Source organism: Ordospora pajunii (assembly GCF_021821965.1).
Source record: "Ordospora pajunii strain FI-F-10 chromosome Unknown Cg_03, whole genome shotgun sequence".
NCBI classification, from domain to species: domain Eukaryota; kingdom Fungi; phylum Microsporidia; family Ordosporidae; genus Ordospora; species Ordospora pajunii.
The window spans coordinates 150,924-171,790 of NW_026848120.1; the positions used below are offsets into that span (position 1 = coordinate 150,924).

Below are 20,867 nucleotides of genomic sequence, written 5' to 3' on the forward strand. Positions count from 1 at the left end.
CGATGCGTTATGTAGTGAACAAGATCAGAGTTGAAGAGGCAGAGAAGGGACGTGTGAACAAGATATATGTGCCATTTGGGGCGGGGCTTGATGAAGAAGAGCTTGTGCTGGTGGACAACAAGTATGCGTTCAGGTTTGAGTTTACGTCGGGATCGAATGTTCTCTTGAGCAAGATTCAAAGGGAGTTTCTAAACAAAAATATTGGAAAAGACGAGGTGGACATTAAGAGCCTGAATGTTGTTGAGTGTGACCAGGTTTCGCTGTTGAAGCTTGATGTTGAAATAATAAATCTTGAGAAGATAGAGATTGATGCAAAGGAACTTATTGAGAAATTCAAGGATGCACATGCTATGTATCCATTCAACGCGGATCAGAAGTTTTATTTCTATGTTGGAGAGATTGGGCTGAAGATGACTGTGCGGGAGATTTTCACTGTGATGGACAGTAAGTATGGAATTCTGCTGCGGAACACAGAGGTGTTCCTGAGTTCTGTGTCTGAGAGGCTTGTGATTTCAAACAACTCGCGAGAGAACATGCTGCTTGATCCGAACTTCAATTTTGAGTCGCTTGGGATAGGAGGCTTGAAGCAGGAGTTTGGCAAAATGTTCCGAAGGGCCTTTGTGCAGAGGGCATTTGATTCGGAGGTGATCAAGAACTTTGGGATTCCGCATGTGAAGGGAATAATTTTGTACGGGCCTCCAGGAACGGGAAAGACATTGATAGCCAGGAAGCTTGGGTCGTTGCTGAATGCACGGCCACCAAAGATAGTGAATGGGCCTGAGATTTTGAACAAGTATGTTGGGCAAAGCGAAGAGAACATCCGGAATCTGTTCAAGGATGCAGAGGATGAATGGAGGGCAAAGAAGGAGGATAGCAATTTGCATATGATAATATTTGATGAGATTGATGCAATATGCAGAAGGAGGGGGAATAGTGGAAACACTGGAGTTGGAGATCAGGTAGTGAACCAGCTGTTGAGCAAGATGGATGGCGTAGAGGCGATAGAGAATATATTGGTGATTGGAATGACGAATCGGCTTGACTTGATTGATGAGGCGCTTTTGCGGCCGGGCAGGTTTGAGATACATTTGGAAATATCGCTTCCGGACGAGGAGTCACGAGCAGAGATATTCAGGATACACACGAAGACGATGGAAAGCCACAAGTACCTTGATGAAAGCATTGATATTGCGAAGATTGCAAAGCTTTCGAAGAACTACACGGGTGCGGAGATAACTGCAGTTGTGAAAAGTGCAGTTTCGTTTGCTCTTGAAAGAAAGGTGCATGGGGAGAAAGAAGAAGGAGGAGAGATGAATGTAATAGCAGACAAGAACATCAAGGTGTTTATGAATGACTTTATCCAAGCACTTGATGAGGTGAAGCCGGCATTTGGAATTAACGAGTCGAACTTCCAGAGGTATGAGAAGATGTTCTATGAGACGCCTATGTTTACGAAAGGGATAGAGTATGGAAGAGGGCTGCTGCAGAAGCTAAGCAAAACCAATTTGTACAACACGTCGTCGCTGTTGTTTCATGGTGGAGCAGGAGTTGGAAAGACCACACTGGCGGTGAAGGTATCGAGACTCTCGATGTATCCGTTTATCAAGATTATTTCGCCAAGGGATATAATTGGGCTGAGCGAGCATGAGAAGGTGAACTATGTGAAGGACAGGTTTATGGATGCATACAAGTCTGAGGAAGCGATAGTGATACTTGATGATATTGAGAGCCTGATTGATTTTGTGAATATAGGGCCAAGGTTCAGTAATGCGGTTTTGCAAGCATTGAAGATATTTATCAAGGAGGAGAGCAAGAAGAAGGTTTTTGTGATTGGGACGACAGGCTCTGTTGAGGTGATGAAGGAGTGTGGGATATATGAGTGTTTCCAGACATCGTATGAGGTTGAAAGGATAGGGCTTGCGGATTACGAGATTCTGTGCCAGCAGAACCCGAGTTTTGCAGAGATTTGCTATGATGAGATGGGGCACGAGGGTGCGTTGTCCATTAAGCAGCTACTTTTGCTACTTAATGAGCCCGATATATCGCCGGAATGATTTTATTGAATGAAGATTTGCGTAGAATGCGGTGTTTGATTTATTTATGTGATGGTTTATGTTGAATGCTCAATGATGGATGCTGGTGTATTTAATGTTAATGTGCCTGCATGTGAGTTAGGGTTTTGAGTTGAATATCCCTTGATGGACATATTGAAGGAGTTTATTGAACTGAATGTATGCACCACTGGTGATTTTAAAGGAGCAGCTGATGGAGTGAAGAAAGCAATAGCTGGCATGGATTTGCTGGTAAAAGTGGAAGTGGCTGGCGAAGTAGAGGCGAGCTATTTGAAGTATGTGCAAAATTTGTGTGTTACGAATCCGGTCGTGTTTGATGTTTCACCCGAACTAAACGGACTAGAAAGAGCATGCATGATGATATCATTTGACGATTACGAGCATATTGACCTTTCGATGTATTGCTTGAGGCATGAGATTGTTGGATGTGTACCAAGCAACAATGGAGTTGGTGATGATGATCCGGTTTTGATCGTTAGATGCAAAGGGAGTTTGCGAGAAAAGATGCATGTGTATTGTGCACGCGAGTATGTGTTTTATAACGAGATGGCGGAGTCTTTGAGTGTTAAGGAGCAATGCGTTCTTCTTGTAGAGATGATAAGGATTGCGAATTTGGAGAAATGCGAGGATCTTAGAAGATTGAAAGTGCAAGCATACATTGATAGAATTATGTTTCCAGCGAATGAAAATAGTGCTATGATCAATAGAATAGTTGATTATTACAGAATTAAGATAATGGGAGAGGTTCTAGAGCCTGAGTTTGCAATGAATGGCTTGGAAGCTGATCTTGAGCATGTGTTTGAGTTTCCACATGTGTTTCGGTGTGATGTTGAACTGCAGATGGGAGAGATGTACTTCAACGACCTTTCATATGCAAAGGCTCTTGGGTATTTTGAAAAGTACCATGACATTATAAAGACGATTAAATGTCTGGCTGCCTTGAATAGAAATGAAGAGGCAATTGGCAAAGCCAGGATGGAGTTGAGGAATTTAAAAGGCAATGCATATAGTAATAGGATCAAGGCATGCAATTTAATGATTATTCTTGGAGAAATGACAGGAAATGAGAACTACTTTGACGAGGCATTTGAAGTGTATCGTTCATATGAACCATTGAAAGCCAAAGGGATGTTTTTTTTCCGCAGCAAGCAGTTTGAAAAGGCAATATGTGCGTTTGAGCAGACGCTTAAGTTGGTTCCGCACAATGTAGAAGTGCAGTTTGTGTATGCATGCAGTTTGACCTCTGCTCTGCGATTTGAGGAAGCAACGGATGTCTATGAGAAGCTGGTTGCTGATGATCAGAAGAATGTAATGTTTTTAAGGAACTTAGCGATGTGCAGAATACAGCTTGATGATATGAACAAGGGGCTTAGTGCACTAAAAGAAGCAGCTAGATATGATGGAGGGATGATGCAAGCGTATTTGCTGATGTGCATCAAGTACAAGATTGAAGCAGAGATAAGATATTCGTTAGAGAGGGTGAGCTGGTTTGATGAGCTGGAGGCTGGCTTGATGTATGTTGTGCAGGAGAAGATACTGAGTATAGACGAAGTGTTATTTGCGTTAAAGCGGAATGCAAGGATCAGAGAAGAGGCAGACGAATTGATCAAGAAAGTCGAGTTGATGAGTGCAGGCTAGGATGTGTTTATAAGATATTGTGTGGCTATGTGCATTAGCAGATCAGTAATTGGATATGATTCCAGAATGATATTGTGAATATAGTATGTATGGAGTAGGCAACGAGTACTTGAGTATGGAAGGTAGTATTTACGATTGAATTTGCTAGATTTATTTGATTGACGGATTGATTATCTCCTAAGATAAAGATCATTTGATGTAGGATGTATTGATATTGGCAGAGGAGTAGCAAGATCCACTGTATGGAAAGCAAGACATGGAGCGGCTTTCAGATCGTCTTTCTGCTTTGCACGCCTGTTTTGGAACCAATTTCGAACTTTTTGTTCTGATATCATTGATTTGTCGGCAATTAATGCTCTCTGCTGAGCATTTGGATTTGGATTGATGTCGAACTGATTGTTGAGAAAGATCCTCTGTGCTCGTGACAGTTTGATCTTTGTGTATGTCTTTAGCTTGGCATTGAAAGAGATATGCATATAAAACGGTTGATGCGGAGAGGATTTATTCTTAATCAATGCAAGCATCTATGTCAAATATATCGATATCTACAGATTATTTCAATTTTATTGATAGCGATACAATAAGATATAGATTAATTAACGAAATAGCAGATATGGGCTGATATAAAGTTTATTCAAAAAAAAATATTGTAGAGGGAAGTTTTTAGCCATGCTTAATGTTTAATGCTAAATGCTTAAATGTCGAGTGGATTGGGTGGATTGGATGAATGGAGACCGAACTGCAATATGAATGTGTCCTTCAGTGCATCTATGATGTTTCTTGTAATGACAGTCTTCCAATGCTTCTGGTATGCAATATGTGCAGCCTTGCGAACAAGTGTGCATCCAAGATAAATCGACGCCATTGCATCTATGTGGCTGATTGGAGATGAGCATTTGGATATTAATGATGCTATAACGCCTGCGAGTATGTCTCCTTGCCCTCCTATTCGCTTTGGCGAGCCTTTTTCGTTAATTTCTATCTGGACATCATTCCATTTGATAAGGTCTGTTGAGCCCTTCATGACATAGAATGTGTCATTGTCAGATATGCGAATATGGCGTTGCTCGGAAGCGTTTGGAGTGAATATTTTTGTTGTAAGTGCTTGTATGCCAAGAGATGCGCTGAGAAATATGGCATCTGCATCAACTACAATGGGAACATTTCGTTTGTCAAGATACGCAAGTATTTTTGCTATCTCACTGCACACATGCGATTCTGGCCGGCCCAAGCCTGATCCCACCACGCATGCAGTGATTCTGTTTAGGATCCACTCATGGCATTTTATCCGGCATACTATTGCTTCAGGAAGCAGAGTCTTCAAGGATGTGATTGCGCCAGGCATGGTGAATATGTATACTAATTCCGAGCCTGTTAGCAATGCACTCATGGCAACAAAGTACGGAGCACCAGTGTAATAGTCGCATCCTCCAATGACAAGAATACATCCTGAACAGCCCTTGTATGTGCTTTTGAAAAGCGAGATCCTCGACCTCAAGGTGATTATGGCGTGTTGTAATCGAGTGTCCATTGTTATGATGGTGATTTGTTATTTGGTATAAGCAGATTTTCTTGTGGCATGCGGATGAAAGGGGAATGCTGAAACACATCGCCTGTTTAGTAACACCCTGGAATGAAAGTTCAGAGAAGCAAAATAGATCCCAAGAATAACTCAGGAAGTATGGAAATTGTTGCAGAGCATCAGGATGATATTTATGTCCTTGGAATGGTTATAAGCATGGGAGACATGGTAACATCAAGCACTACGCGGAAAATACAGATTGATGCAAAAACACAGCAGAGAATATCGCTTACATTGAAGATCAAGATAGAGACGGTTAGTGTTGATCTTGGCAGCTCTACAATATATTTGAAAGGGAAAACAGTCATAATGCATGAGCACGTGAAGTTAGGATCGTACCATACGCTAGACATAACGCCTGGCCATGCTTTTGAATTGGAGAAGCAAGAATGGCCGTGCCAGTCAATCAAGCTGCTTAAAGAGGCAACTAAGCCACAGCCGGAAATGATTTTTATAATATTCTATGAGAAGGAGTGTGTTGTGTCTGTTGTCTCAAGAACTAGAATCAGTATTTTGATGAAGCAAGAAATAAAAAACAAGAAGTTCTGCAATATTATCAAGACACTAGAGAAGCATGCAGGCGTGATAGATCTTTTTGTGGTTGCAAGTGCATTTGAGGTGCGAAATGAGTTCTACAAGGCAGTTTCATGTTCAAAGGAGCTTTCGAAAGCACTAAAAAGCTTTTGCGTAGTGAAAGTACCAGCAGAATGCAAAGGATGTTCGAATTCGAAGATCATTAACACGATTCTTACAAACAAGGAGCTTTCGAAAATGTTCCAGGGAATCCAGTATGTGGAGGATTTGAAGCAAGCAGAGAATTTCTTTGTTGCATTTGCAAAAGGCTCTGAGCTGGTTTGCATTGGGATGGACGACATCCGAGAGGCGATGGACTATGGCGCACTGGAAAGGGTGGTGATAATTGATGAGAAGGTTAAGCCGAACAATGTTGAAGAGAGAATGAAGGCAGAGATATTCTGTAGGGAGTTGGGAGCAATTAACTGTAAAATATCGATTATTCCAGCAGCACACTTTTGCGGAGAGAAGCTGAAAGAGATGGGAGGAGTGTGTGGAATGCTGAAGTTTAGTTATAAATGATTTTTTAAAGTTGATCTGCTGGTTTGTTGTTGCCTTGAAGAAGATAAGCATTCTTCATATTGAAATAATTTTAGCCCTGAATGAGTAACAAAAGGGCGGTGTATTTTTACGATCCTGAGATAGGGAATTTCAACTATGCGATGGGGCATCCGATGAAGCCTCTGCGTGTGAAGATGACCCACTCGCTGCTTGTTGGATATGAACTGTATAAGCACATGGATATTTTGAGGCCTTTCCATGCGTCATATGAAAACCTGACGAGCTTCCATTCGATAGATTACATAAATTTCCTTTCGAGTGTTTCTGGGGAGAACATGGGAGAGATGCTGAAGGACCTACATAAGTTTAACATACGGGACGACTGCCCTGTGTTTCCAGGGCTATACGACTATTGTAAGCTGACTGCAGGGGGAAGTATATATGCTGCCCAGAAGATCAATTCAGGAAGATATGACATTGCAATAAACTGGGCAGGTGGACTACATCATGCAAAAAGAAGCGAGGCATCTGGGTTTTGCTATGTAAATGACATAGTGCTTGCGATTCTTGAACTTTTGAAGTACAACAAAAGGATATTGTACATAGACATAGACATTCACCATGGAGACGGCGTTGAGGAGGCGTTCTATACGACGGACAGGGTGATGACTGTTTCGTTTCACAAGTATGGAGATTATTTTCCTGGAACAGGCATGGTATCGGATGTTGGGATAGCAAGGGGAAGGGGATATTCTGTGAACGTGCCGTTAAAGGATGGGATTGATGACGAAACGTATTTTAGTGTTTTCAAGCCAGTCATCAGCAAAGTGATTGAGGTATACCAACCAAATGCAATTGTGCTGCAATCAGGAGCAGATTCATTGTCAGGAGATAAGCTTGGCTGCTTTAATTTATCGCACATTGGGCACTCAAGATGTATAAAGTTTGTACAGAGCTTCAACATTCCGCTTATCCTGCTTGGAGGAGGGGGATACACTATTGGAAATGTTTCGAAGGCATGGGCATATGATACAAGCATGCTGTTGGATGTTGAGATCCCGCAAGAGATTCCATACAACGAGTACTTCTATTACTATGCACCCACATATAAAATTGATGTTCCTACCTCGAACATGGTGAATCAAAACACAAGAGAGGGCCTGGAAAGTATTGTGAAAAAGGTATATGAAAGCCTTAGAAGTATTAATCATGCGCCTTCTGTGCAAATGGCAAGTATTCCACCAGAGTTTATTAGTGATGCAGCTGATGAGGATGCGCTCAACAAAAACAGTTATGAAAATGATACGCTGGATTACACTAATTTTTCTAGTGTAAGAAATGATGATACGGATTGATTAGGTTATTCAAATAAATTGTTCATTTATTTTTTATTTTATGTATGGCACGGTAGATGCGATGAATGCATCACATACTCATGCACATTATTAGCAAGAGGCATGGCTGATATACACTTTACCAACTACAGATGAATTCTGGTATTTCTCAATTGTTGTTTTATTCAATATTTGCTTCAAGAGACATTCTTGCCATTTTGACGGCATTTTCAAGCGTTTGATTGATTCCCAAGAACCCAGATACATGAACAAACACTGAGCCTTCTATCCCAGAAACCTCTACCAGCTCTTCATCCTTAAGTCCACGCCACTCCTTCTTCAACGGATTCTTAGTCTCAAACGTTCCTTTGAACTTTGGAATGGCAATTATCTTGTAAACATCAGCAGAAGGAAAAATAATAAGCTTGATGTCCTTATTGTATTTCTTCTCAACTTCAAGAATCAAATCTGGATTGCAATACTTGTCCAGAACCAGAAGCTCATCGTTGGCTTCTGAAATCATCTTCTCCGCATATACATAATTGTTTGCCCACCTGCTGACTCTATCCATGTAGTTGTCCAGATCCCTTCCAACTATTTTAAGTACTTCCTTGAAGCGTATTTTTTCCATATCACCTGAGCTTTCATCCGCATTAAACGAAACCACAAAGTCAGCCATGCTTCTAATGCTTATGTCTCCGCTTATGTCGCATCCATTGTCAATCGCATCTGCATACAAGAAAAACTCAGAATACACCTTGTCTACAATAGTCTGGTATATCTTGATATCTGGCTTTATTCCATAAAGCGACAAAAAGTCCTTATGCATGTACTTAAATACGAGCCCGCAGCTGCTTAACTTAATGCTGTATTTTTCAGAAAATGTTTCTGTAAAGCTTGGCTGGTGGTGGTCAAATCGTTTTCGTTCAGGATCAAAAATCCCTCCAACGTCATAAACAATGTCTCCTTGCTCAAACACAGCCTTGTCTCGTGTTCTTTCAACTTCTGCGTTCGGATACATCCTCAATAGCATCGCTGTTGACAAAACTTCATCATAATGAAATCGTCCGTTGTGAGTCACCAACTTCATCGTGGAGGATAACAAATACACATTATTTAATCATACTTCAGAAAACCCACTCGTTTTCAAGCTCGCTGTCATACAACAGCAACATCAGCTTCACACTCAAACTCTATCTGCTCATCATCAGTATGTACTGTTACTCCCATGTCATCGGCATTGTATCTTCCTCTTCTTAAAAGCATACACCTGATCTCAAAAAACGAAAACGACATTTCTCCCACACAATGAGACCGATCTTCGTTGCATACAATTACATGCTTCGGTAATATACTTACCATCAGTTTGGAGTTTTGGTAGTAATTGCTCACACATAAATATATTATAGCAGGTTCATTCAGTCCTATCGGTGCTGAATGGGTTATGTAAACAAATGGAGCCTGTGCATTTCCTAAGCACGTGTTTCGTATGTCCAAAGCACCAAGTGCCAACTCTGTAAGCACACATCCAGGTACAAATACACACCTTCTTTCCGATGAAACACTTATTTCTATCTTTATTGGCAATTCATATGGAGTTATGCTATCCAGAGAAATGGATGGATGCTCTCCAATGTACTTAGAAACCATCATAAATCTTGCGTTCCTTACCAAGACTCTATCAATCTGCAATGAACCACACATTTGACTATTTTCTTGAGCTTCTTCATTCAAATTCAAAATGCTTCCATTCATGCTATTGCACTGTTTAACAAAAGCAAATATTGAGTTTGTTTTTGCATCCAGAGAAATCTCTTCACTGGCTGCAGACACCATATCTTGAAAAAACAGATCAGAAATAACAGGTGGAGACTTGCTCATAGATCCAAGTATATCTTGCACACTTCCACTAGGTTTTGTGCTAATGCTCTTGAGCTCATTGGCCTCGGTATAATTGCCATTAACTCCTAAAATATTTTTCTTGAAATACTTGATTGCTTCTTCTCTTGAAAAGCTTAATGTGCCTACACTCATTCCAAACACCTCAAAACGGTTGTTCATGCTGGACACCTTAGCCAACCTTGCATCCTCTCGTGTGTGATTCAAAACACGAATAAACAACAATGGAAAACAGTATTTGTAGTGCAGAAAACTGATAGAAAATGACGGAATAACGTTAAATCTGATGCTACGCCATGCTCTGATGCCATCAGACTCAATAGCAACCTCTTCGTCAAAATACCCAACACAAGGAAACATCATATCAAAGATAAACTCATTCGAGCTTGTTATAAACTCCATGCCACAGAAACTAATCACAATCTCCGAATCATAGTTCCTGATGACTCTACACGTAACCTGGCGGACCTCTCCACAATACATCTCATATATACTTTCCATGCATACATGCATAAATTTCACTTCTTCATCAACATCAATCAATTCCTCTATTTGGACTATTCTATCAACTCCATTCGTTTTTAAAATCATATCCTTAATAATATATTTTCCTAACTTTCCTAATGCTATCTCCCCATTTCCTTCGCATATGCTTTCAACACCATTGCCATTCAAGATTCTAGCTATGCATCTAATCTTGCTCTCTATAAGCAAAGACTCTTTTGTATTCAGTTTTCCTTCGAATTTGCTTATGGATCCTTCATATGCCCTGAAAAGCTTCACTACATTTCTAATCCTATTGATAGATGTCTTGTATAAATAATCTCGAGAATTTGTATATTGCAAGTATTCATCCAAAGCACCTTTATGCAAAAGTGCTTTGCTTTTTATTCCTGCAATACTTCGAATGTACGATTGAGCAAAAACAAGTATGTCTTTGGTGATGGCTCCACAATCCTCTTTGCAAAGCATCATATCTGTCATTCCAAGAAAAACACTTGCACATGAAATAGCCCTTTCTGCTAAGCCTGCTTTAAGAAACAGCACTGCGCAATCATATGCTATAGCAGCTCTTTTCCTGGCATATCCATTACCATCCAAAACCTTATTAAGACATTCCTGTGCAAACGCCTTAAATAGCGACCCACAGGTAAGACTCGGCACAATCCTGATTGCCAATCTCCCACTCTGAACATCAATCACAGCACACACCAACCTTATCAAATACACATCCAGTTTCTCACCAGCACAATGAAATCGCTCAAGTATCTCCTTTGGTACAGGCTTATTCGACAATACCAAACAGTAGATAGACATTTGTGTACAATAATACCCAAACTCTCCTTTTCCGTACCTGGAATAAACTTTATATGCTTCTTTATATCTCTGTGCTAAAAAAAGCCCATCTCCAACTCGTTTATCCCTAGCAGGATCGTTCCTAAAGATGTTAGAAAACGTACCAAGACTCCATCCCTTTTCACTTACATCAAGTCTTTTTTCAATTTCAAATTCAATTACTCTCTGAAATACAATTTCCAGATCATCTGCACTTGATATCTCATTTATGCATATACAATATCTATTCTTTACAGCACTGGTAGGCATTTTATCACATACCATCACGTTCACACTCTCCATAAACTCAATCTCTTGATCAAACAGGCATTTTCCAATCCAATACCTCAAATCACACATGGAAAATGATACGTCTTTTAGTGCTTCAAAAATCAAGCTGTCCATGCTTACATCCCGTTGCTTCACTCTAAAGAATGTCCTCTTCTCAATCAAATCAATCACATTTGATTGTACGTCTTCCCCAATGCATCCATCAAACACAATCTCTAATGGAATCCCCAAAACTTTCATTACATCTATTCTATTCATCTCAGGGTCTAAACTATACATCGCGTAAAACAACCATTATCAACATTAACACAAGAATCGCCATCCTTTCATACAAACAATCAAATTAACAAAGACTCATGAAACTTAACATTGTAGATTTATTAACTCAGTTGTATGTAAGATACCTTGGCGTCGATGAAAACTTCGCATACCCCTTAACAACCTTATCAACAGCCTTCAAAAAATCGTCCTCCGTTGCAATCTTTCGTCGCTCTCGTATTGCAAACATTCCTGCTTCTGTGCATACACTTCTTAGCTCGGCACCTGTTGCATTGCTACATAGTCTTGCAATCAAATCAAACCGAATGCTTTTATCTACACTCATTGTCTTTGCATGTATTCTCAAGATCGATGTCCTTCCGTCAAGATCAGGCAATCCAAACTCAACTTTCCTATCAAGTCTTCCTGGACGAAGAAGTGCGGGATCAAGAGTGTCTGGCCTATTGGTAGCCATCAGAACCTTTATATTACCTCGCGGATCAAATCCGTCCAGCTGATTTATTAGCTCCAACATTGTCCTCTGCACCTCGTTGTCATCGTCATCATCAAACCTGGTTCCTCCAAATGCATCAACCTCGTCAAAAAAAATTATACATGCTTTCTTCCCCTTCGCCATACTAAAAATTTCTCTAACCATCCTAGCTCCCTCCCCTACATACTTCTGCACAAGCTCTGACCCAATTACCCGGATAAAGCATGCATTTGTCCTGTTAGCAACTGCTCTTGCCAGCAATGTCTTTCCTGTTCCTGGAGGGCCATAGAGCAGAACGCCCTTTGGAGGATCAATTCCTAACGCAACAAACTTCTCCGGATTCAGCAGAGGCGCTTCAACAACTTCCCTTATCTTCTCTATTTCTTCAATGCATCCTCCTATATCGTTATACGTCACATCTGGTCTTTCCTCAACCTGCATCAATGTTACAGATGCATCTATTTTTCTTGGAAGCGGCAATACAATCTGGTACTTGTTTCTGTCCACTCCAACCCTCATTCCTTCTTGTATTAGGCTTGCATCAAGTCTCTTTGACTTTCCTACAATAAATTTTGCTATCATCTTAATTCCTATCATATACCTTGCTTCATGATATCCGTCAAGAATCTTGCAAACTCGCGCAACCTGTAGATTAGGCTCACTTTGAATCCTATTTCTATCGCCAAGAAGATCCCAGCACATTGGAGGTGCTAGTCCAGTCTCCACTTCCTTTGTTCCAAGCTTCAAGCCTATCTGCTCGAAAAGTCTTTTTATCTCCTCTTCTTTCTCAATTATTCCATCTGTATAGTAGTTTCTCCCGTAGCTGAGAATAAATCCTACATCCTTCTCATCAATTATGTTCTCTTGCTTCTGATTACTCATCAAAGGGTTTACCTAACAAACAATTTGAGCCAAATATCAAATATGCAATAGACTACAGCAACAACAAACATTTCAAGCACAGCCATACACTGTGCCATAAAATCACCGGCTTCAGTGCAGTCACACCATGATGTATGTGCGCAAGCAGCAAAACAGATACCCCCACTCGGGATCGAACCAAGGACCTCGTCCTAGTAAGGGACGCGTGATAACCACTACACTACAGGGGCCTCATCATAACTCTCATCCCAAATGCACACCATTACAATCACATACCCACACACCCATAAAAACTCTTACAATCATAACAGCTCTTTCATACTCAACCCAATTTATTCATATCTCAAATGTTTCATTCGATGTAATAGACAACCTTATTCCCAAGAATCTTATACTTCGCTTTCACATACTCTCTTTCCCTATCAAAAACAACTATTCTTCCATCTATTTCTGTTGAAATCCCACTACTTAATGGCTCAACTCTCACAATAATATCATACTTGTACCAGTCGTTCATTTTGCATGTATTCGACCTGTACACGTCAATCCATCCACTTGCATCGCATCCATGTACATTCAATGCACACCAAACATCATCTAAAATACCAGAATTCACATAGCTACACTCATATACAGACTTCACTTCCACCTCCCATCCATGCCGCAGTGCAATCTTTTTGTAATGATCAGAGCTTTCGTTAAATGCAAATATACATGCCTTCAAAGCATCAGACATCTCAACAACAAGAAAATCTACATTCTGAGGTAAAACCTCATCAATGCATATCTTTCTATTATCAAACAACTTCATATCCAATACTTCACTCAAAGGTCGTCCTATCATTCTAGCTAGCCCTAGTAAGCAAATCTTTTATTCAAATACAATATCCTCTTAAAAACTCATGCTTGTTCTAATCGTTCTTATTCATTTGATTCTTAAGATCTGTGATTCCTCCGTAAATCGAATATGCCTCAACACCTTCGTCTCTCAGAATCTTAGCCCCTTTCTTAGATGTAATTCCCCTCTTGCAGACCACACACACCTTCTTTCCAATACTAGGCCCTAATGCCCGTATCATCTCGATCTTGCTTTTCAACTCATCCAGTGGAACATTTACAGACCCTTTGGCTCTTAGCATTCGATATTGGATTACAGGCCTTACATCTAATACAAGCCATGAATCAAGATCGCTTATTATCTCATGCCAGCTCTTGCAGGAAAGCTCCTCTCCAGCATCATCGCATCGTTGTGTATGCAAATCCTTGCATAGATTATTTCCATTTACATCTTCTTTTGTGCACATATTACAGATACTCTTGGATTTTCTGAGTTTGGCTGCTATAGTCTCAAAAGTCATTCCATTAAACGCAATCATTCTAGATTCATCATCTCCTAGTATCAGCTTAATAACCTCTAATGCTTGCATAGATCCAACTATTCCACACAATGGGCCAACCACCCCTGCATTCTCACAGGTCAACACTTCTGCTTTCATGCTAGGAAACAAGCATCGATAGCAAGGCCCACTCGGCATGAGCTTGTATATCTGTCCCTCCCATTGCAAAACAGATCCGCAGACAAGCCCTTTCTTCAGCATCCTACAGAAGTCATTCAGTAAATACCTGGTTTCTATCCTGTCTGTACAATCGACAACCACGTCGTACTCATTAATAATCCGCTCTGCATTTGTCACATCTAGAACCTCATTGTATACAGAAGCACTTATCGACGAATTAGATCGCCTCAAAAACTCAGAAGCCACCATCACCTTGTATTCAGATACATCGTCCTCTGTGTAAAGCACTTGCCTTGGTAAATTATGAATCTCTATCTTGTCAAAATCAACAAGTCCAATCCTCCTCAGCCCACATGAAGACAGATACATAATCACTGGGATGCCCAGCCCTCCACATCCAACCACCAGCACACTGGAGTCGCCAAGCCTACGCTGTCCTTCTATACCGACTCCTTCCACAATTGCCTGCCGAGAATATCGTTCAGCATCACTCATAGACAGATCAGACTCCAAAAACATCAAAGGGGAGCCCAAATACTTGCAAAATACATCACAAGAATCCCTTGATGAGTAATAAGCATCTGCAAAGTAAATTCGAACCAGCCACAAATGCAGACGGCAAACACAAAAGATACAAGAAGAAAAATCAAGACATATTGTGTATAAACCGACCAGATGATATTGACGGTTCTCTTCTTGATAAGTTCAAGAACAGGCAAGTAATAAGCGAAATGCAATGCCATATACGAAATGCAATCTTCCGAAACGAATTGTTTAGCCTTCATGAAAGACAGGACTTTGAAAATGGAAGTTTGATCGTGAATAACATCAAGATGTGCATAACAACCTCGTCATTTCCATCAAGAGACAGCGAGTATATCTTCGTGGGAGTTAAAGAAGGGTTTGATGGGCAATCGTCATTTGCCTTTGCATCTGGAGAGTCTGAAATCTATGTCTTTGATAGGAAAATGTGCTTGAAGCATGTGCTAAGGTTTTCATATGGGTATTGCAGAAAGATAAAAGCCATACTGGTGGATAAAAGTATAAGCTGTGTTGCATTGTTCAGTGATGGCATCATTAGAAGATTTGAATTTAATGGCGAAGTCATAAACATGCGCGAGGCAAATGCAAAGGAAATAGTGGATATTGAAGTTAGTAAAAATCAAAGCATCATATTTGCAACAGATGGTAGCAGTGTAATTTGGATATCTGGAGTGTCTGTTGTGTCTAGATTCAGCATAGTAAAGGGATTGATCACATCGATTGCAATCAAAGAACTTGAAAATGAAAATGGAAGTGCACCTGAGCACAAGAGAGGCATAAACGGAAACAATGTAAATGAAGGACTATTTGAGTTCTATGCATTGTCGTTGTGTGGAAAGGTTGTTGCGTTTGACTTTAGTTTTCAGGAAATAAAAAGCGCTTCATTTCCTTCTGGATACACGCTTATCAAGTCTTTGGAGTTGAGCAGCAACTTGCTTATTGTGGACACTCTTAACAGCTCAACAAAGACGATATGTCCCAATAGCGACATGCACAAGACAAGTGCAATGTTCAACTATTCGATCTCATGCCTGGACAGTTATGGAAAAAGCACAATAACCGGTGGGTTTGATGGTGTAGTACGATGTGCAAAGCTTAATAAGAGGAATGCAAATGCAAAGCCTATCTTCCAGCTTGTACGACGGAGCAGTGATGTTTTACTGGGGCATCTGCATAAAGAATTTAAGGTATTTGATCCACAAGGCAGGCTTCGTAATGACTTTTGGGAAAAGGTTGTTGGAGTTCATGTTGGAAAGGATTTTTTGTATGTTCTGTATAGTTGTGGGATTATTATTAGTATGAGGCTATTATGAAGCATGAGCAATGCAAGATTATGATATAAGATGTAATAATATGCGTAGAACAGAAGGGCCAAGGCGCACATAAATGGCAGTGTGATTAAGAGCCCCCAAATGTACAAGATTGCAGTTGATGGCCCTGCAGCAAGCGGAAAAAGCAGCACATCTAGTGTGGTTGCAAGCAAGCTTGGATTTTCCCATCTCATATCTGGGAACCTCTACAGAGCAATTACGCATGGCCTTTTGAAGACATTTGGATGTATTTGTCTTGAAGATAACAAACAGAGGGACTATATTCAGAATGTAAGCATTGAGATCAAAAACAAGAGAGTGCTTTTGAACCAAGAGGATGTTTCTGACAGGCTTAGGGAAGAGCAAATTGACACAAATGTGAATACGGTTGCAAAAGAGGAGTGTGTTAGAAATAAGGTCATTGTGATTCAGCGATCAATCATAGATGCCGAGAAGGACGGAATAGTGATTGATGGACGAGACACCGCCAGCAAGATTATGCCGGATGCAGACCTGAAGGTGTATCTTACTGCTAGTCTAGAAACGAGGGCAACGAGAAGACTTAGGGAATCATCTGGAGAGTCATACGAAGAACTACTGGAAGCATTAAAAAAAAGAGATCATGAGGACAAAACTAGGAAGCATAGCCCGCTCATAATAGTAAAAGACTCTGTAGTAATAGAAAACGACAACATGACATTAGAAGAGACGGCAGATGAGATAATAAGGCATTTTAGAAAAGCCAGATCATTTAATTAAACACCCCTTTTGCCTTCAAACATCTTAAGCATTCTCTTGTGCAGGAAGAGCAGTACACTTGCGAAAAATACAGTTTCAAATACCAACAGCAGTGTGATGCGTCTTCTTGACTTAATCACCATCGTTCCATGCTCTTCATGCTTTTTGATATGAGCTCGTTGTGTTTGGATAATCGCCTCCAACACATTCTGCAGCTCAGAAACCAATTCATTGTTTATTGGCCCAGAGCTATCTTGCTTCTGATTGGTATGCTCGATGCGCCTGTATACAAATGGCATCTCTTTCGAACTGTTGTTTTTGACAGACACAGTGACTTCACCCGCATGCTTCATCCTGAAGTGGTATACAGAGTATGGATCCTTACTTGTCACCATCTGTTTTCCCATCGGATCAAGCATGGTTATCAACGACTTCTGTGAGCCTTTTTCGCCTCGTGATGTCTGGAAGCTTAGGCTATATGGCACGCCAGACGCAACCTTATCCCTAAATGTAAAGTTTCCCCTAGGCTCTAGCTTTATTCTCCTACACATAATCCCAATCACAAATAATATGATTTTCATCAAAGGGTAAGCGATTTTTTGTTTATGTTCAGCAAGAGCACACTTGAGACAGCATTGCATACATTAAAATATTTATGCTATAAGTTAAGTAATGCATCCTCAAATGTATAAATTTATAATATGCAAAGTCAAAAGCGAAAAGTGAAATCCACGTCAGGCTCTACGTGTATTGAAATGCTTAAGTATCATTTTATTATGCATGCATATAAATGCAGCAGGTATTTAGTATGCATCGTGTAGCAAGCCCTTGTTTAGCGCTAATGCCTTGGAAAAGATGTTTGTACATGAAGCAGAACTATCCGCCAAATTACATGGAAATAAGCCATCAACGCAAGCGGAGGTGCTCATCAGAGACATATGAAGACATAAATCGAATGATGATTAGGGTTTCAATTGTTGTATTGGGATTTTCATTATTCAGGTTTATGGCACTCGATGAAACTGCAGATATGCCAAAAGCATCATGGTTCTCATTCATATCGGCATTCACAGGCAGTTTTCTCGAAAACAGAAGGAAGACAGGAATAAATCTGAAGCCAAGCTTTATGATGCTAATGCTTGTGTACCTGATGTCTCCACTCATCCACAGCCTGGCTGTTGAGATTAATCCAGTGGTGCTTTACTTTTACTTTGCAATAACACAGATATTGTTCATTGTGGATTCTGTGTCTTCTTCAATATACAATTCTTCGTCGTCTATTGAAATAAAAGATGAGCAAACGCCTCTGTTGCTGGAAGAAAGCATCAACATCCCCAAAAAAATATCAAGTAATCAGGCTCTTGGGCTGACATCGTACTTTCTGGGGTTTATTCTTCTTTCATCAAGACTCAAAAGCCCGTCTTCTGTATTTAACTTCTTGTGTTTAACATTCATAGGTTATGTAATATTCCCGAATTATATTGAAAGGGCAAGTATACACAAAAGCTCAAATATGATCGTATTGATATACATCGCTGTGTCCATGATATCCGTGTTACCATCCGTCCCATTGTTCTGCCTGTATAGTTGCATAATAACCTTTATGTATACTATTTCTCATGTATCAATATGGTTTTTTGAAAAGGAACTCAATACAAAAATAAGGTTTACCGTTTTAAACACTCTATGTAAGTAAATTTTTTAAAATACAGACATCTATATTGTTATTATAAGGCATATAATATTAAACCAGCAACGGCATAATTCCTTATCCAACAATGCTCATAAGCCATGCATCAGATACCATTCTCTTTCAGTTTTCTTACAAACTCACATCCATTGCATATGTTCTTTTCAGATGAAGTAGGATGTAAACAGATACTACATGGCGTTGGATCGGATTTTATCAATCTCTCTGACTGTAGCATATCTCCGCTTCGGATAATATTATGGATTGTTTTTGAATCAATCTTTTCCAGCTCCTTCACCAGCTCCCTCAAGTCTCCCCGGGATGCTTCTGGAGAGTACACACACTCAGACGAAAAGTACCTGAGCTGTTTGTGAAATGCATAAAGCACAATCTCCTTCTGATAAGAGTTCTTGAAAGGTTTTATTCTCGGAAGAGACATAACACCTCCTTTACCATCATCCTGTGCATTTGTCTTTTCAAGAGTGCATCTCCTGAGCCTTGATATGTCTCCTCGCACAATATTCAATAGAACGGTTTCTGCAACATCATCTGCATTATGGCCTGTGGCTATTGCATTAACACCCATCTCTTTTGCTGCTTGCTCAATCGCCTTTCTGCGAAACACTCCACAATACGTGCAGCTCCCTCTTCTTCCGACTTTTTCAACAACCTTATCCATAGTCACACCGAATATATCTGAAAAGGACACAATTTTAAGTTTGAGCCCAAGATCATCACAATTCTTATACACCGCTTCAATTGAATAGTCTCTGTATCCTGCTATTCCTTCATCAACACTCAGCAGCACAAACTCTACCCCATATTCATGTCTCTTGTTCAACAAATCCAAGACATATGCTAGCACAGTACTGTCCTTTCCTCCACTTACTCCAACACCCACCTTCTCGCCCTTGCTGAACATACTTGACGAAATCACCGTCTCATGCACCTCATTCTCAAAAACCTCAAAGAAACACATCTTACAAACTTTACTCTTATCGCTTGGCCTAACAATGACTGCCTTAAGTATACCGCATCTCTCGCACGACATATTCCGGGAGTATTCAAATTCATTAAATTAAAGCTACCAACTGTTTATTACAATCAATCTTCATTCGTGCTTGCACTCACACTCATAGGCACCATATTCAGCATGTTTTGCTCTCCTCCATACACAAAAAATCCTTCTTCGCATACTCTAATCGAAAATACCCTTTCATCAACCTTCTTTACATATCGAACATCAAAATTTTCAGCATCTACAACCTTTATGGTTTCATCCAGAGATGCTGTGTAGATGCTTTTTGCAAAAATATCAAAGTCTGCAATCGAGTCTTCGTGGATCTTCTTTTCCAGAACTGTCTTCGACATGTTCCGAATATCATAGCACCATAGCTTTCCGCAAGAATCAGAAACAAATATTCTATCATCAGCCATCCTTATTTTCTCCACATCACCTTCAAAGCCAATTTTTTCTCCAAAGCAATACAAAGCGTTTTCAACTGAATAGACAACAAACGATCCAGAAACATCAATCTTGCTCACAGGCCCTGCTGCTTCAATCTTATTCCTGACTTCTAGCCTTTCTGCATCCCATTCAATAACTGTAGAGTCAACACTTCCGCTAAACAGCCTTCCCTCGGCCTCCCGCAGCGACATCACTGCATCGCTGTGCCCCTTCAATAGAATTTGAGGAAGCATCGCACTCCTTACAAGTGGATCATAAACAAGAATATCGTTCTCAAATGTTCCTAGAGCAATATATGGTGTTCCTCCAATGCTCAGATTCTCAGAATCAATTACAGAGCTGAAAACATATGCATCATGATGCATGAACATATTAACACATTCCTTGTTTTGAATGTAAATTTGTAAGAGGCTTATGTCTTCCTCATTTGGCGTGCAGAAGATCAGAACGTCTCCTTCAACTATATCCTCTGATTCGTCTGCATCGTAATCACATGACATGGCTGATTTGTCAATCAAAGGAATGTTGAGATGCTCCAAAGACCTGGCTATTTCTTCATTTACTTTAAACTCTTTCAACTTCTCTATCTCAATCTTGCTAGGAATAATTCCAATCGACGTTATCATATTCTAACGGGTAAAAACAAAAACATATTTCTGCCCACCAACAAATATTCAGATGCTTTAATGAACCTCATCAACTATCTCTGCCTTCTTCGCACCATAGAACACCCTCTTCTCCTC

General features: G+C 40.2%; 17 protein-coding genes and 1 non-coding gene across 18 annotated transcripts; 7 read left to right on the plus strand and 11 right to left on the minus strand.

Annotated features, from left to right (window-relative positions):
- Positions 1-2: 2 nt before the first annotated feature.
- On the plus strand, positions 3-2,054 carry HK407_03g06160 (AAA ATPase; the record flags this gene model as incomplete). Its single annotated transcript, XM_060420607.1, has 1 exon — positions 3-2,054. The coding sequence occupies one exon, from the start codon at positions 3-5 to the stop codon at positions 2,052-2,054; it is 2,052 nt and encodes a 683-aa protein (XP_060277321.1).
- A 144-nt stretch (positions 2,055-2,198) lies between these two features.
- On the plus strand, positions 2,199-3,710 carry HK407_03g06170 (uncharacterized protein; the record flags this gene model as incomplete). The annotated part of the gene is made up of 1 exon (XM_060420608.1): positions 2,199-3,710. One exon carries the CDS (start codon positions 2,199-2,201, stop codon positions 3,708-3,710), a length of 1,512 nt encoding a protein of 503 aa, XP_060277322.1.
- Positions 3,711-3,880: 170 nt separating this feature from the next.
- HK407_03g06180 (homeobox domain-containing protein) lies at positions 3,881-4,186 on the minus strand (the record flags this gene model as incomplete). Its single annotated transcript, XM_060420609.1, has 1 exon — positions 3,881-4,186. One exon carries the CDS (start codon positions 4,184-4,186, stop codon positions 3,881-3,883), a length of 306 nt encoding a protein of 101 aa, XP_060277323.1.
- A 218-nt stretch (positions 4,187-4,404) lies between these two features.
- On the minus strand, positions 4,405-5,241 carry HK407_03g06190 (ATP-dependent(S)-NAD(P)H-hydrate dehydratase; the record flags this gene model as incomplete). The annotated part of the gene is made up of 1 exon (XM_060420610.1): positions 4,405-5,241. One exon carries the CDS (start codon positions 5,239-5,241, stop codon positions 4,405-4,407), a length of 837 nt encoding a protein of 278 aa, XP_060277324.1.
- Positions 5,242-5,343: 102 nt separating this feature from the next.
- On the plus strand, positions 5,344-6,387 carry HK407_03g06200 (uncharacterized protein; the record flags this gene model as incomplete). The annotated part of the gene is made up of 1 exon (XM_060420611.1): positions 5,344-6,387. One exon carries the CDS (start codon positions 5,344-5,346, stop codon positions 6,385-6,387), a length of 1,044 nt encoding a protein of 347 aa, XP_060277325.1.
- Positions 6,388-6,467: 80 nt separating this feature from the next.
- HK407_03g06210 (histone deacetylase) lies at positions 6,468-7,721 on the plus strand (the record flags this gene model as incomplete). Its single annotated transcript, XM_060420612.1, has 1 exon — positions 6,468-7,721. The coding sequence occupies one exon, from the start codon at positions 6,468-6,470 to the stop codon at positions 7,719-7,721; it is 1,254 nt and encodes a 417-aa protein (XP_060277326.1).
- Positions 7,722-7,881: 160 nt separating this feature from the next.
- HK407_03g06220 (uncharacterized protein) lies at positions 7,882-8,790 on the minus strand (the record flags this gene model as incomplete). Its single annotated transcript, XM_060420613.1, has 1 exon — positions 7,882-8,790. The coding sequence occupies one exon, from the start codon at positions 8,788-8,790 to the stop codon at positions 7,882-7,884; it is 909 nt and encodes a 302-aa protein (XP_060277327.1).
- A 68-nt stretch (positions 8,791-8,858) lies between these two features.
- On the minus strand, positions 8,859-11,483 carry HK407_03g06230 (uncharacterized protein; the record flags this gene model as incomplete). Its single annotated transcript, XM_060420614.1, has 1 exon — positions 8,859-11,483. One exon carries the CDS (start codon positions 11,481-11,483, stop codon positions 8,859-8,861), a length of 2,625 nt encoding a protein of 874 aa, XP_060277328.1.
- A 127-nt stretch (positions 11,484-11,610) lies between these two features.
- Positions 11,611-12,858, minus strand: HK407_03g06240 (AAA ATPase; the record flags this gene model as incomplete). Its single annotated transcript, XM_060420615.1, has 1 exon — positions 11,611-12,858. One exon carries the CDS (start codon positions 12,856-12,858, stop codon positions 11,611-11,613), a length of 1,248 nt encoding a protein of 415 aa, XP_060277329.1.
- Positions 12,859-13,015: 157 nt separating this feature from the next.
- On the minus strand, positions 13,016-13,088 carry HK407_03g06250. Its single transcript has one exon. It is a non-coding gene; the product is annotated as a tRNA-Val (tRNA).
- Positions 13,089-13,210: 122 nt separating this feature from the next.
- HK407_03g06260 (uncharacterized protein) lies at positions 13,211-13,702 on the minus strand (the record flags this gene model as incomplete). Its single annotated transcript, XM_060420616.1, has 1 exon — positions 13,211-13,702. One exon carries the CDS (start codon positions 13,700-13,702, stop codon positions 13,211-13,213), a length of 492 nt encoding a protein of 163 aa, XP_060277330.1.
- A 67-nt stretch (positions 13,703-13,769) lies between these two features.
- On the minus strand, positions 13,770-14,894 carry HK407_03g06270 (putative ThiF protein; the record flags this gene model as incomplete). The annotated part of the gene is made up of 1 exon (XM_060420617.1): positions 13,770-14,894. One exon carries the CDS (start codon positions 14,892-14,894, stop codon positions 13,770-13,772), a length of 1,125 nt encoding a protein of 374 aa, XP_060277331.1.
- Positions 14,895-14,941: 47 nt separating this feature from the next.
- HK407_03g06280 (uncharacterized protein) lies at positions 14,942-16,231 on the plus strand (the record flags this gene model as incomplete). The annotated part of the gene is made up of 1 exon (XM_060420618.1): positions 14,942-16,231. The coding sequence occupies one exon, from the start codon at positions 14,942-14,944 to the stop codon at positions 16,229-16,231; it is 1,290 nt and encodes a 429-aa protein (XP_060277332.1).
- Positions 16,232-16,330: 99 nt separating this feature from the next.
- On the plus strand, positions 16,331-16,987 carry HK407_03g06290 (cytidylate kinase; the record flags this gene model as incomplete). The annotated part of the gene is made up of 1 exon (XM_060420619.1): positions 16,331-16,987. The coding sequence occupies one exon, from the start codon at positions 16,331-16,333 to the stop codon at positions 16,985-16,987; it is 657 nt and encodes a 218-aa protein (XP_060277333.1).
- Positions 16,984-17,547, minus strand: HK407_03g06300 (uncharacterized protein; the record flags this gene model as incomplete). The annotated part of the gene is made up of 1 exon (XM_060420620.1): positions 16,984-17,547. The coding sequence occupies one exon, from the start codon at positions 17,545-17,547 to the stop codon at positions 16,984-16,986; it is 564 nt and encodes a 187-aa protein (XP_060277334.1).
- A 260-nt stretch (positions 17,548-17,807) lies between these two features.
- HK407_03g06310 (uncharacterized protein) lies at positions 17,808-18,662 on the plus strand (the record flags this gene model as incomplete). Its single annotated transcript, XM_060420621.1, has 1 exon — positions 17,808-18,662. One exon carries the CDS (start codon positions 17,808-17,810, stop codon positions 18,660-18,662), a length of 855 nt encoding a protein of 284 aa, XP_060277335.1.
- A 100-nt stretch (positions 18,663-18,762) lies between these two features.
- HK407_03g06320 (uncharacterized protein) lies at positions 18,763-19,707 on the minus strand (the record flags this gene model as incomplete). The annotated part of the gene is made up of 1 exon (XM_060420622.1): positions 18,763-19,707. One exon carries the CDS (start codon positions 19,705-19,707, stop codon positions 18,763-18,765), a length of 945 nt encoding a protein of 314 aa, XP_060277336.1.
- A 53-nt stretch (positions 19,708-19,760) lies between these two features.
- Positions 19,761-20,750, minus strand: HK407_03g06330 (uncharacterized protein; the record flags this gene model as incomplete). The annotated part of the gene is made up of 1 exon (XM_060420623.1): positions 19,761-20,750. One exon carries the CDS (start codon positions 20,748-20,750, stop codon positions 19,761-19,763), a length of 990 nt encoding a protein of 329 aa, XP_060277337.1.
- Positions 20,751-20,867: the final 117 nt, after the last annotated feature.